The sequence below is a fragment of the Tetrao urogallus genome, assembly GCF_951394365.1.
Source record: "Tetrao urogallus genome assembly, chromosome: 5".
In the NCBI taxonomy this organism is placed as follows: Eukaryota; Metazoa; Chordata; class Aves; order Galliformes; family Phasianidae; genus Tetrao; species Tetrao urogallus.
This window is the reverse complement of record NC_136818.1, coordinates 42,348,426-42,371,970: the sequence shown is the minus strand read 5'-3', so window position 1 is coordinate 42,371,970 and position 23,545 is coordinate 42,348,426. Positions and strand designations below refer to the sequence as shown.

Genomic DNA, 23,545 nt, shown 5'->3' with positions numbered 1-23,545 from the left:
TTTTTATTTTTATTTTAAGCATACTAAGAGAAAAATTTGATGCTCTGTAATAGTACAAAGGTTGGTTAAAAAGTTCCAGGAACTATAATCTTGTCACAGTATCACGCTACTTAGGTCAACAGTGTTTTACTGGAGGTTACAAAAGTACTGCATATCTAAAGTCTTGAAACACAACCTTTAAGCCAATTCACAGAGACTTTTTCAAAGAACATGGGCCAGAATGATGACTTACCTGTTTATCTAAAATGAGACAAAGAAGATTGACTTTGGAAGAAAAGGGAAAGAAAATTAAAAAAATATTAAAGTTAGGAAATAAAGTAAATAATAGAATAGAAAATAAATAAAAGATAGGAAATGAAATAAATCCAGACAGGCACAGAAATTAACAAAGATATTGTGTTAGTGCACACTATCATAAACAAATTTGGCAGTATCATGCTGAAGCATAAGTGCAGTGGTATTCAGCTGATATTTTATCTTCTGATACATTGTCTGCAGATCTCAAGCCTCCTATCTTACTTTCATGTTCAAAACAATACCTTCTGGGATATGCAAAGTGCAAAAATACTTAAAATAATTTAAAAGTATACTTCAAAAAATGCAACGATTTTGGCCTTAGTTCTTTGTTCAGACTGGTATATGAAGGCAGACAAAATAACTCAAGATTCATGGTACTTACAGCATTTCTGTAAGTTGCCAGCAATTTAATATTCATACAAAGTAGTCCACAATCCCTCCTGAAGCTGATGTAAGTAATTAGCATCTCTTTCTCTCTGTAACATTACATTTACAGAGATAACGGACAATGCTATAAAGCCCAGTATCTGATACTGTCTAGAATGCACACCATACAGCAAGAAATATATAGAGAGTGAAATTAAACTGCCATTCAAAACTTAAATATATACTACATTGAGGAAAAAAAAGTCCAAGACACACATTCCTTAATACTTCCACTATTTTGTCTATCTCTTTTCAGTCATCTTGTCCCAGGCAACAAGAAAAATAATTATTCTCCTTGTGTCAGTTCAGCACTAGAGCAGACTTCAGTATACCTTCGGCTGTCAAGCAGCCTCCAACATGTGAACTTAGGGAAAGAACAGCAACATCTGAGGTTGGAAGACAAAGAATCACAGAACAGCCTGAATATAGAAAGAGATCTTAAAGATAACCAAGTTCCAATGCCTGCTGTGAGCAGGGTTGCCATTCACCAGACAAGGCTGCTCAGGTCTCCATCTGCATAATCAATGAATATACAGATGTTATCATTATGAAATAAACAAGAGAGTTTGGCTAAACAGGTTATTATAACAAAAAGAGAATAAATAAGAGTGCTTACCCTTGTCCTGGGCTTACCATAAACCTCCAAAGGATGGATCTCCAGAAAGAGACCCTTACCCGCTGGTGGTCAGCTCTTAAATGGATCTAGAGAGATGTAGCCAGGCTCCACCCCCACCAGCAGCACAGGTGGAGTGCCTTCACCTCTGCTCCCAGGGCTGACTCATTGCTCACCTCAGGTGATCAATCAGAGGTTCAGGCTGTGATTCACCAGTTCCCATGCACCATCCATCTTGGTGTTGAACACCTCCAAGGACAGAGCATCCACAGTTTTGCTAGGTAACCTGCTACAGTGCCCCACTCTTAAGAAAAAATTTCCCTCGAACATCTAATCTAAATCTCCCCTCTTTTTGTTTAAAAACATTCCCCCTTGTCCTATCACTATCAGATCACATAAGAAGTCATCTCTGTGCTGTTTGTAAGCTCCCTTTAAGTACTGGGAGACCACAAAGAGGTGTCCCTGGAGCCTTTTCTTCTCCTGACTGACTGAACAAGTCCAACCCCCCTCTGTCATCCTTCAAAGGAGATGTGCTCCAGATCTCTTAGTGCCTTCACAGCCGCCTTGATCAGGTCACCACCAGATATTGGTCTCGTCCCTAATTTCAATCTACAAACCCTCAATTTGATCACTGCCATTTTTTAAATGCAGCCCTTTGCAATCCATCTGCTTCTTAACATAAAGGGCAACTTCCCCACTCCTCCTGCCCTGCCTAACTCTTCTAAAAAGCTTGTAGACCTCAATCATAGTATTCCAGCTGTGTGATTTGTCCAATCATGTTTCTATGACAGCAATTAGGTCATAGTTTTCTAATTGCAAAATGCTTCCAACTCCTGCTTATTTCTCATGCTTGTGTTCATTGGTGTTGAGGCACTTCAGGTGGGCTACACACAGGGTTACCTTTTCAGATCAGCTCTCCTGAATTCCTCTGGGACAAACCTGAAGTTTTCCCCTGCTGTTTCATAAAGTGACAATGTCTCCCAGCTCTTCTCTGTCACTCAGAAGTACATCCCCTCTTCCTGGAGAGGATATCTAGGCCGCCTCCCTGCTCCAGGAGGCCATTAGGCACTGGCTATCCAGAACTATGTTATACAAGTTTACTTCAGCACTTGGTGAATATTTATCTCCAAAAATTGTAAATGTTAAATGATTGAGTGCACCATACCAATCAACAAAAGATTAAAAAAAAAATCTTTTATTCTGTGCGGTCTTCTCCTCCATAACCATTACTGGTCAACAGGGGGGTTAGCCAGTGCCTGTCACATACTGTGCTGTTGCTGGCTCCATCTCATTCCTAAGTGACACTTGGTTTGTGCTTGGCACACCAGGCACTCCATAAATAATTATTCTGATGTCAGAGATGCAGGATTGTAGCTCCACTGAGAGAGTATGCTGGGCACAAAGAGTGGGCAGATGAAGGATGCTTCTGTTTACACACAAAATATCTTTGTGACTAACAAAGAGTAAGAGGTAAGAAACAAAATACAGAGAGAGTATGACAAGCTAATAGGGATTTTTCATCCTTTGGGGGGAAAGAAGGTGGGGCTGAAGCACAACAGTGGTATGCAGCAATTGTGAAAGGTTGTATCTCTTTGGTCAATCAAAACTGATTTTTTTTTTTTTTCCTCCCCTCAGAACTCTCCATGTCCTCACTACCTATTTCACATACACAGCATGAACTCGATATAGCAGAAAGAAAAGGAAGGAAACTTAAGGGAACAAAGAAAACACAATCATCTAAAGAAGTTTTGAGTGGCAAGGAAGATAGAGAAAGAAGAACTTGTATAGCATAAGAAACTGTTTCTCTGCATTTTTATTAATACGCAGGCAAAAGAAAAAAATAGGACAGATCCATCTACAACATTCCTGCTCCAGGACTGCCACCCTAACTTCTACTCAGTGGCTTCTTCTACCATAGCACTCAGTAAATCCACAGGTGGCAGGAAGTTCATTCTTCCTGCATCCCTCATTCCCTGCAAGCCCATCTAAGCAAAAAAAAGTGGATGACACAGCAGCACATGGGACAGAGTGGTCCTGAGCTATTCTGCAAGTCACATCAGTAACACTGTACTTGTTACATCATTCCTTGCTCTCTTCTCCTAGCAGAACTATGACAACTGCTGAATACTTAGAGGAAAAAATTAATTATGAATATGCACCAGCAACATGAAAGAAGAGCAATTTCATGAGCTGATGCCAAATCCTATCTACATCTGTGCTTACCTATTTTTGGACAGTGAAAAGTGCATAAAACATTCAAACAATTGCTGTGGTCAAAGAAAGGACACCTGGCTCAGTTTCAAGAATCTCACCTAATACCTAATCATGTAATCATATTGCTACTGTATGGCATCCTTGCCAGGAAAATCTTATTTCCTTCCACTCTAAACACGAAAACCCCAGCAACATCAAGTGTTATATAAGTCACTCTGTACCTTAGCTTACTGTAGGGAAATGAGTGCAAAGGGACTAATTATTGACTCTAACTGTAGAAAGAAAGGAAAAAAAAAGAATTAACCATTTAAGAAAAACAAAACAAAACAAAACAAAAAAAAAAAAAAAAAACACAACAAACCAAAACCAACAACTAGAAAGTCACTGGGGATAAGACAAAACCCTTTTGCAAGATTAATTTTACAATTGTCAAAACTCCCCTGATTTCCTATAGGACATATACATTTCACGGTCATAACAACAAGGCTACTGTGGTAACAGAAAAGCTCATTGATCAAGACAATGATTTGGTAAAATTAAATAAGTCACTCTGTGTATTTACAGCTGTATCTTTACAATGCATATTTCTCACCTTGAAGCTAACAGCTAGACACTTTAAGTTTTTCTCTAATAGAGGGCCTTACCCCCCTCCCCCCCCCCCCCCAACAGACATTTTTCCTCTTTCACATCAGTTTCTCATTCAGTTATCAGTGGATGGATGAGGTCATTTTCTCATCTTTCTTTAGGAACTGCTGCTTCTCTGATGAATGTTACCATAGGCTTGTCCTACCACAGAGGGTCCAAGTTCCTGCCTGGCTGCTGAAAACCCACATACACAGAACATGCAACAGGAAAAATAAGAGTCCAACACACAAACTGGAGCAAGAGAAAACAATCTGCAGTGCTGCATTACACCACAACTGAATGCCCTTCCTACAGTCATCTGTTGTCCTTCATTACCAAAATTCTCAAGACACAGCTAGTCTGTTTCTCCTGACTGAAAGAAACAAACAAATAATCGATAACTAGCTAAAAAGCACTAAAAATATATAAACAATCAATAGTATTACACAACAAAAAAAAAACATTTCAATGAGGAAGCATCTAAGATGGACAGAATTAAGTTAACATTAAGCAACTGCATGTAAATAATGTGTTCACCTTATTATGACATTTTCAAATCCAATTGAGAAAAAAAAAAATCAGCAACAATTTACTCCTGCATTCATAAAACAATGGAGAAAAGGCTGTGGCACCACAACAGATCACAAAGCTCACAGACTGACAAACAAAAAATAATTTTGTACTTCAGCATCAAGTTTGCCAGTCTCACACAAAATACTATCTGCTGATCAAGTATGTTGAAGTACAAACATAACAGTTCATTTATATTATATTTCTATAATTAATCATAAATGCTCATACTTTCTGGGGATCAAGATTCCCAGCTATTTACTCCATTAAATATACATAAAATGTAGAGCTATCGGACAGTTTGAAGATGGTTTAAATGCCCTCTACAACAATGACATCAGTGATAAAATAAATGTAACAATTTTACAGAACAAACTTTCCTATCGGGAATCCACCTATTACTAAAAACAATTTCTAACAAATAAATAAATAAATAAATTGCCCCAAACTGTCTGCCACTATCTAGCAATTGACAGCTCAGGAAGTTACCTGAGCCAGGGGTTTCACCTCCATGAACATGTTCAATTGTTTGTCAGGCTCATATAAAATTTAAATACCTGGAATATTCTCTATCATGAATTGCTAGAGCACAGTTGATAGAATCACCTCAATTGTGTAACATCCTGGAGCTATTTCAGAAAAAGATAATTAAATTAAGAATGCTAGCAGCTGAAACTACCTGAAACAATGGTTAGGATGATTAAGATTGGAAAGAAAAGATAAAACGCAGGGACATCCTCTTCTCTAGTTACTTTATGAACTATGGATATAAAGACAGTGAACAGCAGTTTCTATTATATCTTCTAGTTGGAAGACACTAAGATGTATTATCAGCTTATTTAACTGGGCTTAATTAGCCTCCCTTCTCATTTTCTCTGAAAGCTCAAATGTGTTTCCATGTTGTTTGACAAACAGAAGCAAAGCTCATCAGAAACATAAGTGTTTTAGTATTAATGGTAAGGGTTCTGAACTCAGGAAATAAAATATAGTTCTTCCCTGTCCCATAAAGAAGATACATGTGACTGAAGAAAATAAAATATTCCTTTATATGCATGTTTGGCAATGATAGTTGTACACAATATATTCCAAAGCTTACACTGACTCCAAACTATGAGCTATTCACCTTTTTCCACTGACACATTCATTTCACAGGAAAAAAAAAAAAAAAGAAAAAAAAAAAAAAAACAACTTATTTTCACTGCCCTACACAGCCCTTGAAAATACATTCCAGTGAGCCAGGTTGTGGTGGAGATCCGTGGTGGAAGGAAGATGCTTCTAAATAGTGAAACACTGAAGAAACTCAGGCTTTGTTGGGATTTCCTTCAAATAAGTCATAAGAAGCCTTTAGAGAGTTAGCATGCAAACACCTTCCATTACAATGGCTTGTCACTCAACAAATCAGTCAGTATCAAAATAACCTCACAACAGCTTTGAAGCGACTTGCAAACACATCTATTAGGACATACTGGCTATTAACTAAAGAGAATTTGCTGCTGATATTAGATCACATTTAAAATATTTTACCTTACAGAACAAGATATGTGAGAGAGAAAATGATTTGGAGAAGAAAAAAAAATATGATATTCATGAATAACAAATCTGTAACCAGACTGTAAAGATGTCAGCTTCAAAGAAGGAACTCTCCTGGCTGTTAATGTAGTTAATATTAAACATTCAACTCACTTTAACCATCTGGAAGAACAAAAAACAAAAAAACACCAATAACTATGGAGAATACTAGCAACATAAATTTTATTAAATAATGGTGATTTTATTTTTAGGTTATAAATAACTTGGATCACTGCATACATAATACACTTCTAAGGATAACTTAAAGGAAAACATACAGGACAGAATTTAGTATAAATTTTAATATTTTACAGTATCAGGTGAACAAAACAGTTTGAAAAGAGTTCAGTTCTGACTGATATATGGGAATAAAGGATGTCTCAGAAGCAAAATACCAAATTCTAAATAAGTGTTCAGAAACAGGAATCCCACACCTGTATAAGAGACCATTCCACAAAAAAAAAAAAAAAAAAGAAAAAAAGAAAAAAGAAAAATGAAAAATATAAGTCACATATATATGGCCTCCAAGTGGTAGATGTTAAAACAAAAGTTTGCACTGTGATGGCAAAAACTATAATCTCATTAAGTGCCAGTTGTTAGCCTTTACTTCCAAAATTGTAAATTACCAGTTACAAAGAATTAAGTATGTGCACTCAGGAAGTTATAAAAGCTGAAAAAAACAAACAAGCGTCCCTTCTTAAAATTAGGAACATGGGACCAGAGTGAACCACCTGCACCCCCTCATATCTCAAGCACCACTAATTATTCCACCAACTTACTGTATTTCACACTCTTTGGAAGTCTTCTTGAAAGTCTGGTTACCCAAAAATTTCTCCTACCTTTAGCTCCTATTTCTTCATAACAAAACAAATCCTGCCCTTCTTTCAGGTAATAACATACAATCCTGAATTGGATAAAAATAAGACTAACATGTCACAACTTTCCATATGTTCAGTCAACCTTAAAACCTTGTTTCTGCACGTTGGAGTTAAAAGCTCATCTTGATGACTGCAACAGATGTCTACACACATCCTTAAACAGACAACTGACTTGCCCAATGCTGTCAAGGAACTCTACAGATGCCTGACACAAAATTGGAACTTTAAATATGTGAAGGCCTACATTCCCTATCCACAGCAAATTACTTCTACATGGATTTCACAATAAAAGCATTTCTATAAGAAAAGGAAAACTGACAGTGATCACGGCTGTTCTGAGATCATCTTGCTGTTGAAGGGCTGCTGTTCACATTCTTTTCTCCTTTTGTCTTTTTTTTTCTCCCCAAGGCTTTAAAATTACAGAAAACAAAGCAGCTTATTACACTCAGCCAAAAAAAAAAAAAAAAAAGTTTAAGCTTGCACTCACTTCCAAAAGTTTTGAAATATTATTAGCCAAGTTCATAGCCTTTCAATATCTGTGATGCTTTAGACCAACTACAATTTTAATATCTACATAAATATATACATATATATCTGTAAATGTGTACATATACATACTGACATTTTTACATTACTACAGTAATTTGCAGCATAGTTACGTAAATTCATGTAACAGCTCTTATTGGCAACAACTACACGTAGCTACAAAAATTGTGAGCTTGCACTACACAAAAAGGGTATACTTATTCCTTGTAAAGATGCATGGCTGTATAATACAGTTCAACTTCTCTTCTATTACAACTTGTATCCTTCTACCTTGAAAAAGACAACTTTAAAACCACATTATCCCAGCAGCCAAAAGATTTGTTCAAGTTTTTAAATTAATCCTTTACTCACCAATGCTACTCAGAGAACTGCTGCTTTCAGAATCAGAAGGCATTATGGACAGCACACTGTAAGTAGATCCTAAAATTAGAAAAAGACAAACTATTATTTTTTTTTCCCCTCACAAAATCAAGCTAACCATTTGTTTTCTTGACTCTGTAAAAGCCAAACGGAATGGTTATCAAAGCTTAAAAAACTAGTAGGAAATGAATAACTTGTAAATGAATGTAACACTACGCACTGAGCAGGAAATGGTTCCAGTTTAAATGGTAAAAAAATGAACGCAGAAAAAATACAATAGTTAATTCTGATGTACTGAAAACACCGAGTTTTTTCTTTAAGTATGCAGACTGAATGATGTCTTCAATCTGTCTTGTCTGTCTGACTGTCAGAATCTACTTTGGTTACCTGTCTTCTTAGATGTATGTACCAGCTCCTGTTCCATTTGTCTTACTGACTTTACTTCTTTCCTCTAACTTCTCAGACTCTGAAACATAATTTCACCAGTAAACAGATTTTGCTTGCATTCATTTCAACTTTTGGTATCTGACCTTTTTAAGAAGCGACACGCTGTCACTGACAGTATTCACAGCAGGTTTTTCCATATGTATATAAATAGATGGGGTGCCTTTTTTTTTTTTCCAGTTTGTTCAGAAATGCACCAGAAGAACTAGAAAATCAGGCCTTGATTCAAAAGCTTATGAATTAATCAGCTCCACCATCCCTCAACAAACAAGATCAACATCCCACAGCAAAGAAAGGGAGAGATTATGTGGGCAAGTGATTTGAAATCTGATTCATTTTCAGCAACAACCAGAACATGAGCTCAAAGATAAACTCAATATTTTCAGGAGCTGCCTTTCTCCTATGATCTTCCTTTCTATGTTTTGCTATGTGTTTCTTCAAAGCTCTTTGAAATTGAAAAATGAAAGCTAAGAAGCATGAGATTAAACACATAGGCATACTTTTCAAATAGATTAAAGAAATACTAATTTTTGCTCATCTCCTGCACTTCCTTAGGAAAAGGAGTAACACCTGTTACAATATCGGATGAAAGAAAGACGAAAGACAAGAAGAAGAAAGAAAATTAGGCTGACAACACAAGCAGTAACACCAAAGTGAAATGAAAAAAAATATACATATAAGTCAATGAGGACATGGTCTCCAGCCAGACTGAAGTGGATTAGAAATAAATGGAAACTGAAAAAAGCTCAATATATTGAACAAATTAGAATATCTTTTTGACAGACAATGTAAATCAACATCACATAAACTGCGTGACTCCAGCTCAATGAAATCTGCATGCCAAGATGTGACACTCAGCAATGTAAAATCACTCACTTCCTCCAAAAGCTTACATATGAATCCCACACAGAAACAAAGTTTAGGTAATCTTAAACTGCTGCAGCTTCTTCTTTGAAGTGGAAAAATAAAATCTTTTCATCACAAACACTGAATGAGTTTTTTCTCCCTTTCACAGAATTGTTGAAAGAGACTCAATTGCAACAATCATAATAACAATGATGGAAGACACAGAATCCCAATTTACAAATAATTAATTTACTATTTTGTAAATGATCAGGGTATCTTTAGGTATCCAAATAGATACACAGGATAGTCTTTTAATTAGGGTACATCAAGCTTGTATGACCTGGATCTTGCTTCAAGTTCTTTCAGTCTTTCCATGCAATCTTTACTAAATCTTTACTAAATCACCTATTTGTTACAGTTTCCCAACTATAAGCAATTATGGGAAGGGAGGGTTAGCTGATCCAGCTGGAAAGCTTTAAAGATGGCCTGCTGCATGTGCTGCACAGAAGTCCAAAGCAAAATAGAAATAAGCACAGACTTTTCTACCTGACACCTCAGTCGTCTTCTCAACACACAGATTTAAGAATCAGTATGAGAAATTTAACAGATGCTTTAGACATATTCTGATGCTCAACATACATCATCTTCAAATTTTCAAAACGGATCAAATTAGATTAAGACAGATTTGTGACAGTACTTTGAATTAATTACTACTATAAATTTGTATATAAGAAACAGCCACAGCTACGTTATCTTCAAGTAATACAGTAACTCTTATGAAAGCAGTTGACATTAAAATACTACCACCTATACAACAACCACAGAATGAAAGACTTACAAACATACACACAGAAGCTGAAGGAAAAATCAGCAAGGTGACATTTCATAGCTGTCATATTCATTGTACTTCATTAATAAAACCAAAACTTAGATTTCCACACTACTTGGGTGATCAACAATTTTTTCCAGAATATTATACTATTTTCTACTAAGTTTTAATCTATGTCAACATTCTTTTCACATGTATGCTTTCAAGTGATGCTTAACTGATTACCAGATATGTCATACGTTACACTCAACTAGACTTATTTTAATTCATAGATTGATGACCTGACATTCACAAATCCACAGTTGTAGAAAGGGGAAGAAAAGCATAAGCATGCTCTCCCTTTGCACAGCAGATTTGCTTCGGGGCACATCTTTGCTCATCTGAATTCAAACTTCAGATCAGTTCCATGCTATATTAAAGAGCTCTGGCAGAACAGAGAGATTGAAAAGCAGCTATCATCTACACTTCAGAATTTTAATAATCACATTTCCTTTTACTTGAAATGATTAAAGCAAGTCAACATCCCTCATGTTTCTACTGTCCTTATTAGTCTGATGGCAGAAAGGCCACTTAGAAACTTTCAAATTGAGGAGGAGAATTACTTGCTTAGCTGTTGAAGTCACCTCTGAAGGCAAGTAAAACAGGAACCTGTTTTCTCACCATTTCTAAGCACTTGGTCTACACAGTGACATACCTTTTCCTTGTTAAAAAAAATAAACGGTGCAAGAAGTTGCATATCCTAGGAAGACACCAACTGTCTAATTGCGGCAGTTCCTCAACAGTGGTGCCAAGTCTAGACTGATGGGATTACTAGATTGATAGGATTAAAGTATGGAGTTCCAAACTACAACAGAACGGTTCTCCATCCCTCCTAATCACTGAACTGGGAAATACCACATAACACTGGGCATTGTCTATACTTGAAGGAGTCTAAAAAAGACAAGCCAACTATCCCAAAGTAGAGCCTCACAAACAAGACTGCATTTGTGCCTTCTAGAAGAAAGCAGTACAAAGGATGAAATAAAATTTCTTCCAGCACTAACTGATACAATTATTGAGAGAATTCTAAGGAAATAAAAACAATGACTTCAGATTTCATTCTATCACATAACCTGAACATCTCCTCTAGAAAGATATGGACAAAACACCATCTCTGCTCATAACCCTAAAGAACACTGTACAGAAGGGGAACTGCAGTGGCAAAATAAGATACACAGAAATCAGGTTTTCAAAATCCTTTATCTGTGTGTTTTGAATACACTTTTTTTTTTCCCCCAGGAGGCATGTTTTTCTCACAAATACAAAGTTAAAAATGTGATCCAGCTGAAAGAGAGTACTTGGCAAGTCTGAAGGCTATTTTATTTTCCAAAATTTGCTACACTAACTAAATAACTGTGTAGGAACAAGAATAATCACTCCTCCAAATACACACCTTAAGAACAAGAGGCTGGTCTACCAAACATGCCTCAGTGTGTGAAGAACCAGGGTGTAATTCACAAGACATTAAGTGCTTGATTGCACAAGACAGAGAGCATGCTGGTCTTAGCTACACAGCCCATGGCACGCCACCCATTTATGAATGGCTATATTTCAGATCTGCAATACTGCTGACTCTAAATTAAGCATGTTTCCTAACTAGGACACTGCATTGCAGGACTAAGCCTAGGGAGAGTAGTTTCCCCACACAAGTTTCCTCTGCTTACAGATGACATTAAACAACTCTCCACGCTCCCCTGCTGTGAATTTCCTCTGTTAATTAAACTCTTCTACTCCCAACTCCTTCCTGCACTGTGGCTGCAGCTGATCCAGCTCCTGGGCAGCAGAGGGCCATCCTAAGGGAGGCTCAGAGCACCGGATGTGAGCACAGCGTGACAAACAGTTTCTGATCCATGCCTCAGCACACCAAACCAAACTGCCTTTGGCAGGACTCCTACTTGCTGTGGGGGAGCAAACAACTTTGATTAAAACTGGAAATGACCCAGATTACAACATTCCCATTGCCTTTCACATCACAACAACCAGAACTGCCTAAGGAGCTGAAGACCACATGGATCTGCCACACTCCATCTCCAAGGCTATTCCTTTCTTGGAAGCCTGGACAGCCAGGTTTGTCAGAAAACATAAAATGCAGTCATGTCTTGCCAGCTGTGTGACATTCAGACCTTTAATCCTGACCTTGCACAATACCTTCAATTGGGTATTTGCTCCTGTTCATGTCATCTTCATTTTTGACGCCTGACAAACATTTGCCTTTAAGGATACTACCAAATGAAAACATAAGCAGTAGAAAAGTAGCAGAGGTCGTATCAGCAAAAACCTGCTCTCTTCACCCACCTCCTTTTAAAAGCATTTTTATCTCTTATTCACCATGCCTATAGTTCCTTAATACTATGCCCTGAAGCACACAACACTCTTTTATTGTCAGGATAGCATGAAAACCTCATGAACATTAAATGGCTTTCCAAAGCATCAAATAACTTACCATTTTGATTTCCCAAATACCTCACAGATTTTTTTAAAGAGTGAGGGTTAAAATATTTATCTTCCTTTTACAGTTGAGAAGATATTTTAAAACAACGTATTTAAGACAACACAGATACTAAAAAGTAAGGTTTTGGAGAAGACATATTTCAGAGCTTAAGCCACCCTTCAATTAGAAGAGATTAAGAATAAACTCCTCTTGAGGACAGAATAGTTCAGACATGTAAAAATCAGCACTGGTGACAGAGTAACAGATCAGTCTGATTGTAATATAATATGACAATTTTTGTGCAGCTTTGGATTCAGGAAAGTTAAGTAACATGCCTCAGGCCAGAAACATCAGTAGAGCTGCTCTGAGTTCAGATGCTCAAGTTCCAAGCTATCAGTCATATAATTAAGTACAACATCTGATCTTCAGGTGTCAAAAACAATACTAGACATATGTATCTGGAAAATTCCTGTTTTCATAGCTACGTTCTTTTCAAAACACTTCATAGGAGATCAAAGCCATGCATGTATATCTAAATACATGTTCTTAAAAATGTCCTTTCTAGTAATGAATACATTCTTTGCCATGGATAATTTGTTGCTGGCCAGCAAGCAATGCAGTGAATTATACCTAAAAGAATTCAAAATGTATTTTTAAGAAACCTAAGTCACTGGACAATAATTGGGCATCCTACAACAACCTGCACTACGAAAGCCAAAGTTGGCATTTTCAATTTAAAAAAAAGAAAAAAAAAAAAGAGAACGACAAAATGAAGGAAGCGATGAGAAGAAGAAATTATTTGCATTCATATGTTACAGTTTTATCATGAGCACACACTTGCTGCTATTCACAGTCTATTAGCATTATTTATTCTTCTGTGTGCCACTGTGAACACTGGGTCAAACCATCCTTTTTACACAAAAAGATAGAGAGAAAAGATTAAACAGCTTTACAAATCTAAATTTGCTTAGTTCTGTCACAAAAATATAGTGTTTCAGCTGACAGTATTCAAACTGCTTTGTCACACACTAAAAATAACTTTAAAAGTTGTAACAAAAGCAATTTTTAAGAGCCAAATTACCACGATGTTTTATCAGCTTATATATTACCCACTGGTAACTGTAAGCAAAGGCATATAAAAACTTAGACTGCCATAAAACTAGAGACAACAACAAAAATGACATCCAAGTGTATCAGATCAACTGAAAATAATATGATCCTTGATACCATTCACACCTTCATTTATTTCTTCATAATTTTAAGAATGACTAATTTAATTTTTTGCACCTTGAAACAATATTAAAAGCAGTTATTTACTAGAACAGCAAAAATGTATCTGCTGGAGCAGCAGGACCAAAGATCCAACTACATTTACTACTGCTATTACTTATTCAAAACATCCTGTAGCAATTCAGGTTCTGAACGAGAAACAACAACTTTAACCTCTGTCTTCTGCTTTCTGACTGTGATGGCTTTTAACTCTGCTTTACTTGGTGCATTTTTTCTTGACAAGTCACTCATCTCCAACCCTCAGTGTCAGGTGAGCTGCAACAGCACACAGCCAGGGACTACGCCCCTCTCTTACAGCCCTAGATGCCCATTAGGTAATACATCAGACGGGCGATGATTTTTCAGCATTTCTTTTAAGACTAATGGCTACATACCTAGCTACCATAAAAATATGCAAACATATTACATTGAGATCCTGGCAAAATACAATTTCACATTTGTAGAGCTGCACGTACAGCCTCCAACAGTAACCTTCTTAAACAAGGAATATCGATTTTGGAGGTTCACATTCGAAAAAGGGAAGAATAACAGCTAGCTGCAGATTCTTTAACCTCTGCCAGACTGTAATTCTTAAGCCTTTGTACAGACAGGAAAAAGTTGCATTTAAGGTCTTAGTAAAGCTGCAATGTAGGCAGGTGAAACAAACTGCAAGTATTCCAGCTCATGCAGATTGTAAAGCAAGCCCTTACATTAAGGTCAGTTTCCTTATCTTTATGCTACTTGGTAGCATAAGAGAAAATCCAAATGATCCCATGCTTTCTGCAGATAAGCAACTACAATTTTTAAGAAAGGTTCACTGGCTTCTTATGGTCAGAGGACATACGGTGTTGTAAATACACTGCCAAAAAATCTGCAAGCAATACCACTTCTAAAAACATTAACAAGCCTACAGGCAGTATAAATCCTTTAAATAAAAGCAAACAAAAAACACACGTGTTTTTTGCAGACAAGCTGCAACAAGTCTCGAAGCTGCAACTACAATCTGAAGCTTGACATAAATGAAACAAAAATCAACTCTTCAGCTAGCAGAGTCTGAGCACAATTCCTACACAAAGTAATTAAAGATTTATTTTATCATATCTGGTACTTCATAGATTTGGAAGTATATATTTTGGCTCACCTCATTCAAGGTTAACTTCAAAGCCCAACAGCAGTGACCAACTGACTGTTACAAATATCCAACTTCAGCATTACCAACATAGTGTGGGATTCCTCTGTCCTTGGACTAGACAGTTTAAAGAACTTCTGAATAGTATTTACACACCACAAGAACCTGAAGCACTTTATACCTGCTGCAGCAACAAGTGGTCTGACAAAACAGGCAGAGTAAGATAATTAGAGCTGCTCAAATGAAAAAACAGAAAAAGCAAAAACTGGGAGATGATAAGGAGGATGTAATAAATCAAAGGAAAGAAATGAGTGTAGTAGCAATGGTGAGCACAATCTGTCCTACTGTAAAGTGCCACGAAGTAAGTTTTTTTTAAATGTGCACAGCAGTTGAAGCTCTGGAAAACAAACGTGTAACAGTTTATATATATACCCTTAAACTTCACTTGGCAAACAGAAAGGCTGGACATGGAGAAAACACCTGGTCACTGCTTCACAGTGCCTTCCAACTCGCACTGCACAGTTGTTCTTCCCAACTCCCCTAATGCTGGGATATTTTAACATCATCATCAAGATGAGAAACTGGTAACAATTCTTAAAAAAATAAAGGAGAGTATACATTCATTTTTATTCTGAAGGAAAAAAAGGACACATGAAAGATCCATCAAGTCACATCACACATCATTATTTGGGCTAGGAATAGACAACTCTTAGAACATCCCTTCCTGCCATTAAGCTTTGGCAGAAATAATATTTACGAGTACCTTCAGATCTCCTTGCTAACATATTTAAAACCAGACAGTAATACATTTACACCTATTTTTCTTAGTATGCTAACCAAATCTTGAGGCTTGAAGAAAGACTTGTTGCTTGTCTATTTTGCTATGCAGCAGCCTTTTCAGAGAAAGCTCACTTTGCACAGTTATTTCCATCTCAGGAGGGAATGGTTTTTATTTATTTTACCTCAAGCTATATTCCAGAAGCTCCACAAGTAACGTGGCTAAGATTTCTAAAGGATGATGCAGTCTGCCCTTCACAACTGATCCTAAACAATTCAGATAAAAGTGAACTCCACATGCTCAAAATGCTTACCCATATATTTACACAATCAGAAGGAAGAAAACGGTTGTAAGATGAAGGTGGTAAATCCCAGATCCCTACAAAAATGTGCTCTCAATCTATTACAGCAAATCTACAAAATTGGCAATGGTAAAAATTAAGAAATACAAACTTCATTTAGTTTGCATAGATATGCACATGGCTTTGCAATATATCTTTTTCATCAAATAGTTGTACAATCAGGTAATACGAATAGCAAAATATAACGCCAGAACAAAATGCTACACTTAAAATTTAATTTTTATTTTGGAATTAAATTAAAGTAACTACCTAATTATGCTTGTAGAGAGATCATGCCATAATTAAACCTACATGAAAGAAAAAAGAAAAAAGAAAAAAGGAAATAAAGTTACTTAAAACTGCAGACACTGATGTTCGAAAGGCCAAAAATCAACAAGGACACCAAGCACTGATTTTAAGATAAGACACTTACTGCATCCAGTATTTCCACCAACTCACTGTCTTGTCACCAGGTATTTCCAGGGCAGAACATGCTGACTGGCAATGACTCTGTCTGTCACATGCCTCACCTAAGCTTTTGTAGCAATTCAAGAATGGAGTTCAAGACACTGCTACAAGGAGGGTACAAGTCTCTGCTACCTACAGACTTGAGGCCTAAACCCTCTTGACAACACATCCAATTAGAGGAAGCTCATCAGAACTGCAAAAACGCAGCAGGAATATGACAAGTGGTGCAAAAACAAACACTGAATGAATAGCAAAGCAACTGAGATTTCTCTGATACTGGTCAGATTGGAGCAAATATTCTAAGTATCTGTACAAAGACCTTTCCAGACATGCACAAGTTTTCACAAAGGTAATAGCTTAACCAAACAACCATATGGAAAGGAATATCATAGAATTATTAGTTGCAACAGACCCTTCAGGGTCATCTAATCCAACTCCCCTGCAATGAGCAGGGACACCTACAGCTAGATAAGGTTGCTCAGAACCCCATCCAGCCTGACCTTGGAAGTCTTCAAAAAACAGAGCATTCACCGTCTCTCTAGAGATCCTGTTTCAGTATCTCATCACCCTTACCAAGGGTGCCCAGGAAGAAGTAAAAGCCTTCTTCCTTACATCCAATCTAAATATCTCCTCTTTTAGTTTGTAACCATTTCCCCTTGTCCTATCAGGACAGACACTGTTATTGAGCCTGTCCCCTTCTTTCTTGTAGCACCTCTTTAGATACTGAAAGGCTGCTATCAGGTATCCCTAGAACCTTCTTTTCTCCAAGTTGATCAGCCCCAGCTCCTTCAACCTACGAAATATGCCAACTACCGATACGAATGAGCTCAGAATTAGGGATGGAAAAGATTAAGACAGGTTTAAAGCACAGGCTATATTTTTTTCAGAAAACAAAGAAGTAAGAAAAGAAACTGCACTTATGCCTCCATTTAAACAATGAAGTTAGGTACGTCCTGAAGTGTTCTACTGCACGGATGATTATTACAAAAACCCATATCTATGAACTAATTACAGAAGTAACTTGTTGCAGAAATACTCACGGTGAGCTTCAAGCCTCTTCTAGTTCAAGCTGAGGACCCACCAGCACTGCTGTGCCCATACCAGAGGTAACTGGCTGTGAGGATGGCAGCAGACAGGTGCCTACTTAGCTGGCATGAACACCATGAGCCACAAGGCACACTTCTCAGCCTTTCTAACAGGAAAGGCGACATGTCACAGAATCATAGAATGGCTTGGGTTGGAAGGGACCTCAAGGATCATCAGGCTCCAACCCCCATGCCACTTGGAGGCCAACTTCCATATCTAATACTAGACCAGGCTGCCTAGGGTCCCATCCTACCTGGTCTTGGATGGGGCTAATGATATGTGACAAAAGCCTTCTTTCCCCAGGTACCATGGTGCTCAAGAACATAAATGCTCTCTCTCTCCTACCTGCAGCTACAAGCAGAAAATGCTGGAAACACAATTCAATTATGGCACACATTCCTCTCCCTCTTCTTGCATTTCTCTGCAGGATATCTGGGCAGCTGCTAATCCAACTGTCACAGTCATGGCAGGGAGAGGAAGAGATTGTGCTGAGATGCTGTCCTTCGGCGCTGCCAGGGCTCAGCCCAGCCCAGCCAGGAAACAGCACAGCCTGCCCAGGCCCTTCCTGCTAGGCTAGAAGTCTGCTGGCATCAATTTCAGTATGCCAGGAGTTCCTTCATTCAGATTCACAGAACGGCTTAGGTTGGAAAGGACCTTGAAGATCATCCTGTTCAACTTCCTGCCATGGGCATGGTTGGCACTCACCATATCAGGTTGCCCAGGGCCCCATCTAACCTGGTCTCAATCACTTCCAGGGATGGGGCATCCACAGCTTCCCTGGGCTAATTGTTCCTGCCTCATCAGCTTCTGTAATTCCTTAGTGACGAATTCTATTTGAATACTAAATCAGTTGTAGAGTCTAGAAAGCACTCTTCATATGCAACAAGGGTATCAACATACTAACTGGGCATATTAGCCTGAGATTTTTGGAGGGAGAAAGTGACTAGAACTGTCACAACTCCAGCAAGAGAGTAGTTGATAACTTGAAAACAATGGCTTCTTAAGCCAGTAGATCTGGGTAACCAAGGAAGCAACTGCAGCATGCATGCAAAGAATAACTGAGAACTTGAGACATCAGTGACAGATTGCAGTGATGGGAGGATTTTTGAGACAAATATTTGCCACTGGATCAATTACAAGGAGAAAAAAAAGTCTGCAATACAGGCAGTTAAATCCACTGCCAGTATATCCACTTCATCAATTCCAGAAAATGTTTTAAAAGCTTAGTGTGCAGACAGTACATCTACAAAAGGATGAAATTACACTCTGAGCAGGAAGTAGTATCACTATCAACATCACATGATAGAGCACACTGAGCTTAATGGAGTAAAACAGGCCTCTCTGGAAGAGGCAGGCTACAGAACTGCATTCAGCAGAATGCAATTCCAAAGGCAAATGCAATCAGTGCCTCAGTCCAACCCCTAGACAGCAACACCCAAGACGACAAAAGTAAACGAGATCACAACACTGATGAAGTGGAATATGGCATACTGACAGCACGAGTCAGAGCTGCTGAGGACAGAAAGTAGCCTCTCACCTCAGAGAGGTGAGCCAGCCAGAGGACCAGAAGCTAACCTGCTTGGAAAGTCAACTGCCTCCCTGCAGCACAGCTGTGATGCCCTCAGCCTCATTTCACCTGCATCTCCTCTGAATGGAGGAACAGCGGAGGATGCTGCCTCCCCATCAGCACAGCACTACTTGTCAGGCATGAAGGCTGACTGAGGACAGCTTTCACATTCATGCTGAGGTTTTACAGTGTGCTGGGACTGGTGGTGCCAGCACAGATATGTCTTAAATAAGCACACTAGGTGGTCTGGAGTAACACTGTATGTAAGCTTTGTTGCCTCTTCATTTAACCATATAAACATGGACACATTTTATAGTTCCCATACCAACAACAGAAGAGACATTAAAAATTGTGCCTCCAGAGGCAGACTTGAAATGGACTATGCCATTTCTGCTCCACTTTAAATCTCTGGTGAGATAGCTTTCTTTACATCTGCCTCCCTGAACAGACCCTGCAGATTCTGGGGATTTCTCTAATGAAGATGGTGTCAGAGCAGCTGCCAGCAGAGTCAATCGTTTCATTTTGCTTCCTATTTCCCCATAGCAATGAGAGCAACAGTAGCAGCAGTGAGGCATAGCATATAGAGGAACAGAAACAGCAGGAAGAGAATATCAGTGGGTTTAAAAAAAAAAAAAAAAAAAGCATCCATTGCATCTACTGTTTTCCTCATGTACAAAGTGTTTGCAGTATGAAACACTAATATAAGTTATGATTAAATCATAACCAGAAATACACATCTTCCTAACACAGTAAGAAAAGGCTTCTCTTCCCTCCGCTCTCCTCCAGAAGAAAACAAATAGAGATGTATTAACATGCTAATCATAAAAGTGTTTGAAACAGGTACTGATGAAGACCAAATTCAATCAGTCTAATGTAAAAAGGTGCTTAGGAAATGACTATATAAACATTAGTTGAGATGAATCACTGTTTAAAAGTGCAAGACTAAACTCTATCCCATTGTGATTTATTGCCATCTCTGATATAGCAGGTCCTTTCTGCAAGGCATTTTCATTTTAGGGAAAAAAAAAAAAAGAAAACATCTTAGTCTTGCATATTACGGCATAATTTCCTGTTACATAAATTATTTTCATTCTACCTTTCCATTACAAAACCAAAGATATTCAAGATGCTTAAATTACAAATAACTAGGTTACATTCAATTACAATATTTTCACATCCATCTGCTTTTATGTTGGCTCAGGGACTTAACATTAGGAGCACATGATTGAAAAAGAAAATAAAATCGGAAGTTTAATTGTAGAAAGTGAACTATATGAAAAGAAATAGATGATCTGATCTCAGGTTAGCATTTATACTTCATTAATGGTACTATAAAACAAAGTTTCCCATCTCCTCTCCATGGATAACACCATCCATAAGACATTTCAAGTACACTGAAAGATTTGTCAGATACAAATGTGAATATTAGCTTTGATCCATTAGGAAGTGATTCACCCTTCAAAACTCACACAACCAATTTCAAGTGTTCAGTAGGTATGAAAGCACAGAAGGATCTCTTTCTCTCTCCGAAACTAAGATCAGTGGAAAACCAGCAAAAACTTTGTAACAACTTCAATTCCTCCACTGAAAAGGTTGATAGTAAGTAGCTTTTTGAAAAATCATTGTTTTCCCTTCCTCTGCTACATCTTCTGCTACAGGGAAAACAAACATCGCAACTTTGCATTCGAAAGGAGTAATTTGATGTATATTTAGTGATTGTTTTACTACAAATGAGATTCAGAAAACCTTCCAGAAATGCACAATATATTGCCGATTTTTAAAAAAGGTATAGAAAAATATAGAAAAAAAAGTATAGAAGTAAATTGAGGGGAAGGAGGGAAAAGAAATCCAAGCTACTGTACGTATCTTTGAAGGCAAAATAGTAAAACAAACAAAAAAACTTGTTTCCAATCAGAAAAAAATTAAAATCGCTCCAGACTTTCAGATGAGTCCAGGCTTTTTCTTTTTTTCTTTTTTTCTTTTTCCCCCCCAATCAAGGACAAAATCAGATAACCTACATGCTACTATCTTTGCTATGAGGATAATGGGATAAAGCAGTGAGATTTAACCTGAGAGCACTCTTGTTTTTCAGAACATTCTCTGAATGCATTTAGTAATGCGTCCTGACAGACATGAGCTTGGAGGCTGGCCATAGTTATTTATTTTTCAGTCTCATAAAGCATGTTTTTCTCTTTTCCCTGGGCAAATTTACTATGGAACTCAACTTACAAATGTAATTCAAATGAGGAAAATGTAAAAGAAGGGCGTAAACTGCGAGAGAGATGCTGAAGTACCTGCCCTGCCTATGCAAACTCCCTGTATTACCCAACCACTTGACAAGAATGCTAAGCTGATGACTCGCCCCCAGCTCCATGTATGAAGCACAGGAGCTGATTGTTCCATCCCTGCAACTGAGCAGAAGCATCCTCTCCAAGGCATAAAGGAGAAGCTTTACAATCCAAAAGTCAGGTCAAGTTACATCCAAGAAGATTTGGACCTGTTTGATTTTAAAAAACACTGGAAGTTTCTACATTAAAAAAAAAGTACTGCCTTGAATGCTTTTTGGTGATGCTGCCTTAAAGCAATTACAGCATGGAAAGGAAGCAAGGAAGCTTTGAAAAATGAGACTCAGGGTATGAGCTACTGTAGTGCTTCAGATAGGTGTGCAACATCCTTCTCCTGGAAATCTGTAGTAGACAAATATGCTTTTAATTAAACAGAGATGCATCTCTCCTGGTTTCAGCACTTACCTCCCCTGCTGTTTATGTCTACACTGAGCCTTTGCAAGCATTCTGGGAAGTGCAAATACTAGCCATAGCTATTAATCCTCTCATGTTTGGGCACAGTAGATATGCATCATTATACTAAATTCTGCAGAGACAATTATAAGCATAGATGACCTGTTTCTCAAAATGATAGGCTTCTAGTTACAATTTACATACTTTTTAAAAGTAACCTCTCTGGTTCCTCAGCTCACTGTACACAATATTTCCAGAGATCAGTCAATCAGCCCCCAGTACCTGTACATATATATGTATGTTTCTTCTGCCCAGAGAGGTCCAGAATCCAGCAGAAAGTACATATTGGCAGAAGCAGACCTGGAATGATTTTTCTTTCTCCATGCAAGTTTATGACCTACTCAGAATTAGAAGTAAATTAAAATAAAAGCAACATTCAACAAAAGGATATCAGTGATCATGGCAGTTGAAGAGGACTGAAGATTCAATATTTCAAAGAAATACTGAAGATTAATACTCAAACAAAAGCTCCAGATCAAACGATTAGGCTACCAAGTTTTACTGGAACACAAACAGAGGCATTACAATTTGCTTTGAGTTTTCTAAGTACAGTGGATCCTACTAACTGTTCCCCTCCTATCAGATACAGAAGAAAACCAACTAGTATGACTAGTAGAAACAGGATAAGGAAATTCATAGTGGTGATTGTACTCCTTCCTTTTCCTCACAAGTAGAAATCCAACAGCCCTGCATTACTCCAGCTCTATTTCTCATCCTTCCTAAGTAGAGGTGGCTCATTTCTCCTACTTATATCCCACTGTAGAAAGAGATGAAGTCCGGCCTCTTTATCATAGTCTTCTACCTGACTTTGAGACACTGCTCATCTTCTTACTCAAGTAAATTTCTTTACTTTTCCCCTTCTTTTTGTCTGCCTTAACAAGAAAAAGACACTGAATTAATCACACAGGGAAAGGAGTATTCTTATGACTAGCATTTCTGGAGAAGAAAAGCTGTTGTCTGAAAGCAAAACAGACCATTTTTTATAGGACTGAAAATTCCCTACCATGATGTTTGAACTCCAAACAAATACATGACAATTTCTCAGAATGTGCATCACTGCATAATTTGTCTCCTGCTCATAAACTAATATTCTATTTCCAAAACCAGAGGCCATACCTGTATCTTCCATTTGTCAAGAAAGGTTGGGAGAGTAGGGAGGGTCAAGGAGGAAAGAGAAAAAATTAATGAGGTCCAGGAGTAACTAGAGGTTAGGGACATCTTAACCCAAAGTAGAACTAAAACTGTCTCACTCAACAGCAACAAAACAACTTGTTAATGACCTGAAAACACTTGATCTGCTTCAAAATGTCTATTTCTTTATTAAACCAATGATGGTTTCTCACTTAAGTAAATACTCCTGGAATGCATACCTTCTGTGGCTTTTTGTTTTGTTGTTGTTTTAGTTTAAGTGTAATTCTGCATCT

General features: G+C 37.7%; 1 protein-coding gene across 1 annotated transcript in view; it reads right to left on the bottom strand.

The window, feature by feature from the left end:
• DLG5 (discs large MAGUK scaffold protein 5) overlaps positions 1-23,545 on the bottom strand; it is a gene marked incomplete at both ends in the record, with an annotated part of 103,852 nt that overhangs the window by 59,276 nt on the left and 21,031 nt on the right. Inside the window, one exon of the mRNA XM_079536557.1 lies at positions 8,089-8,157. Coding sequence (XP_079392683.1) covers positions 8,089-8,157 — 69 coding nt within the window. The remainder of the gene's footprint in view (positions 1-8,088; positions 8,158-23,545) is intronic.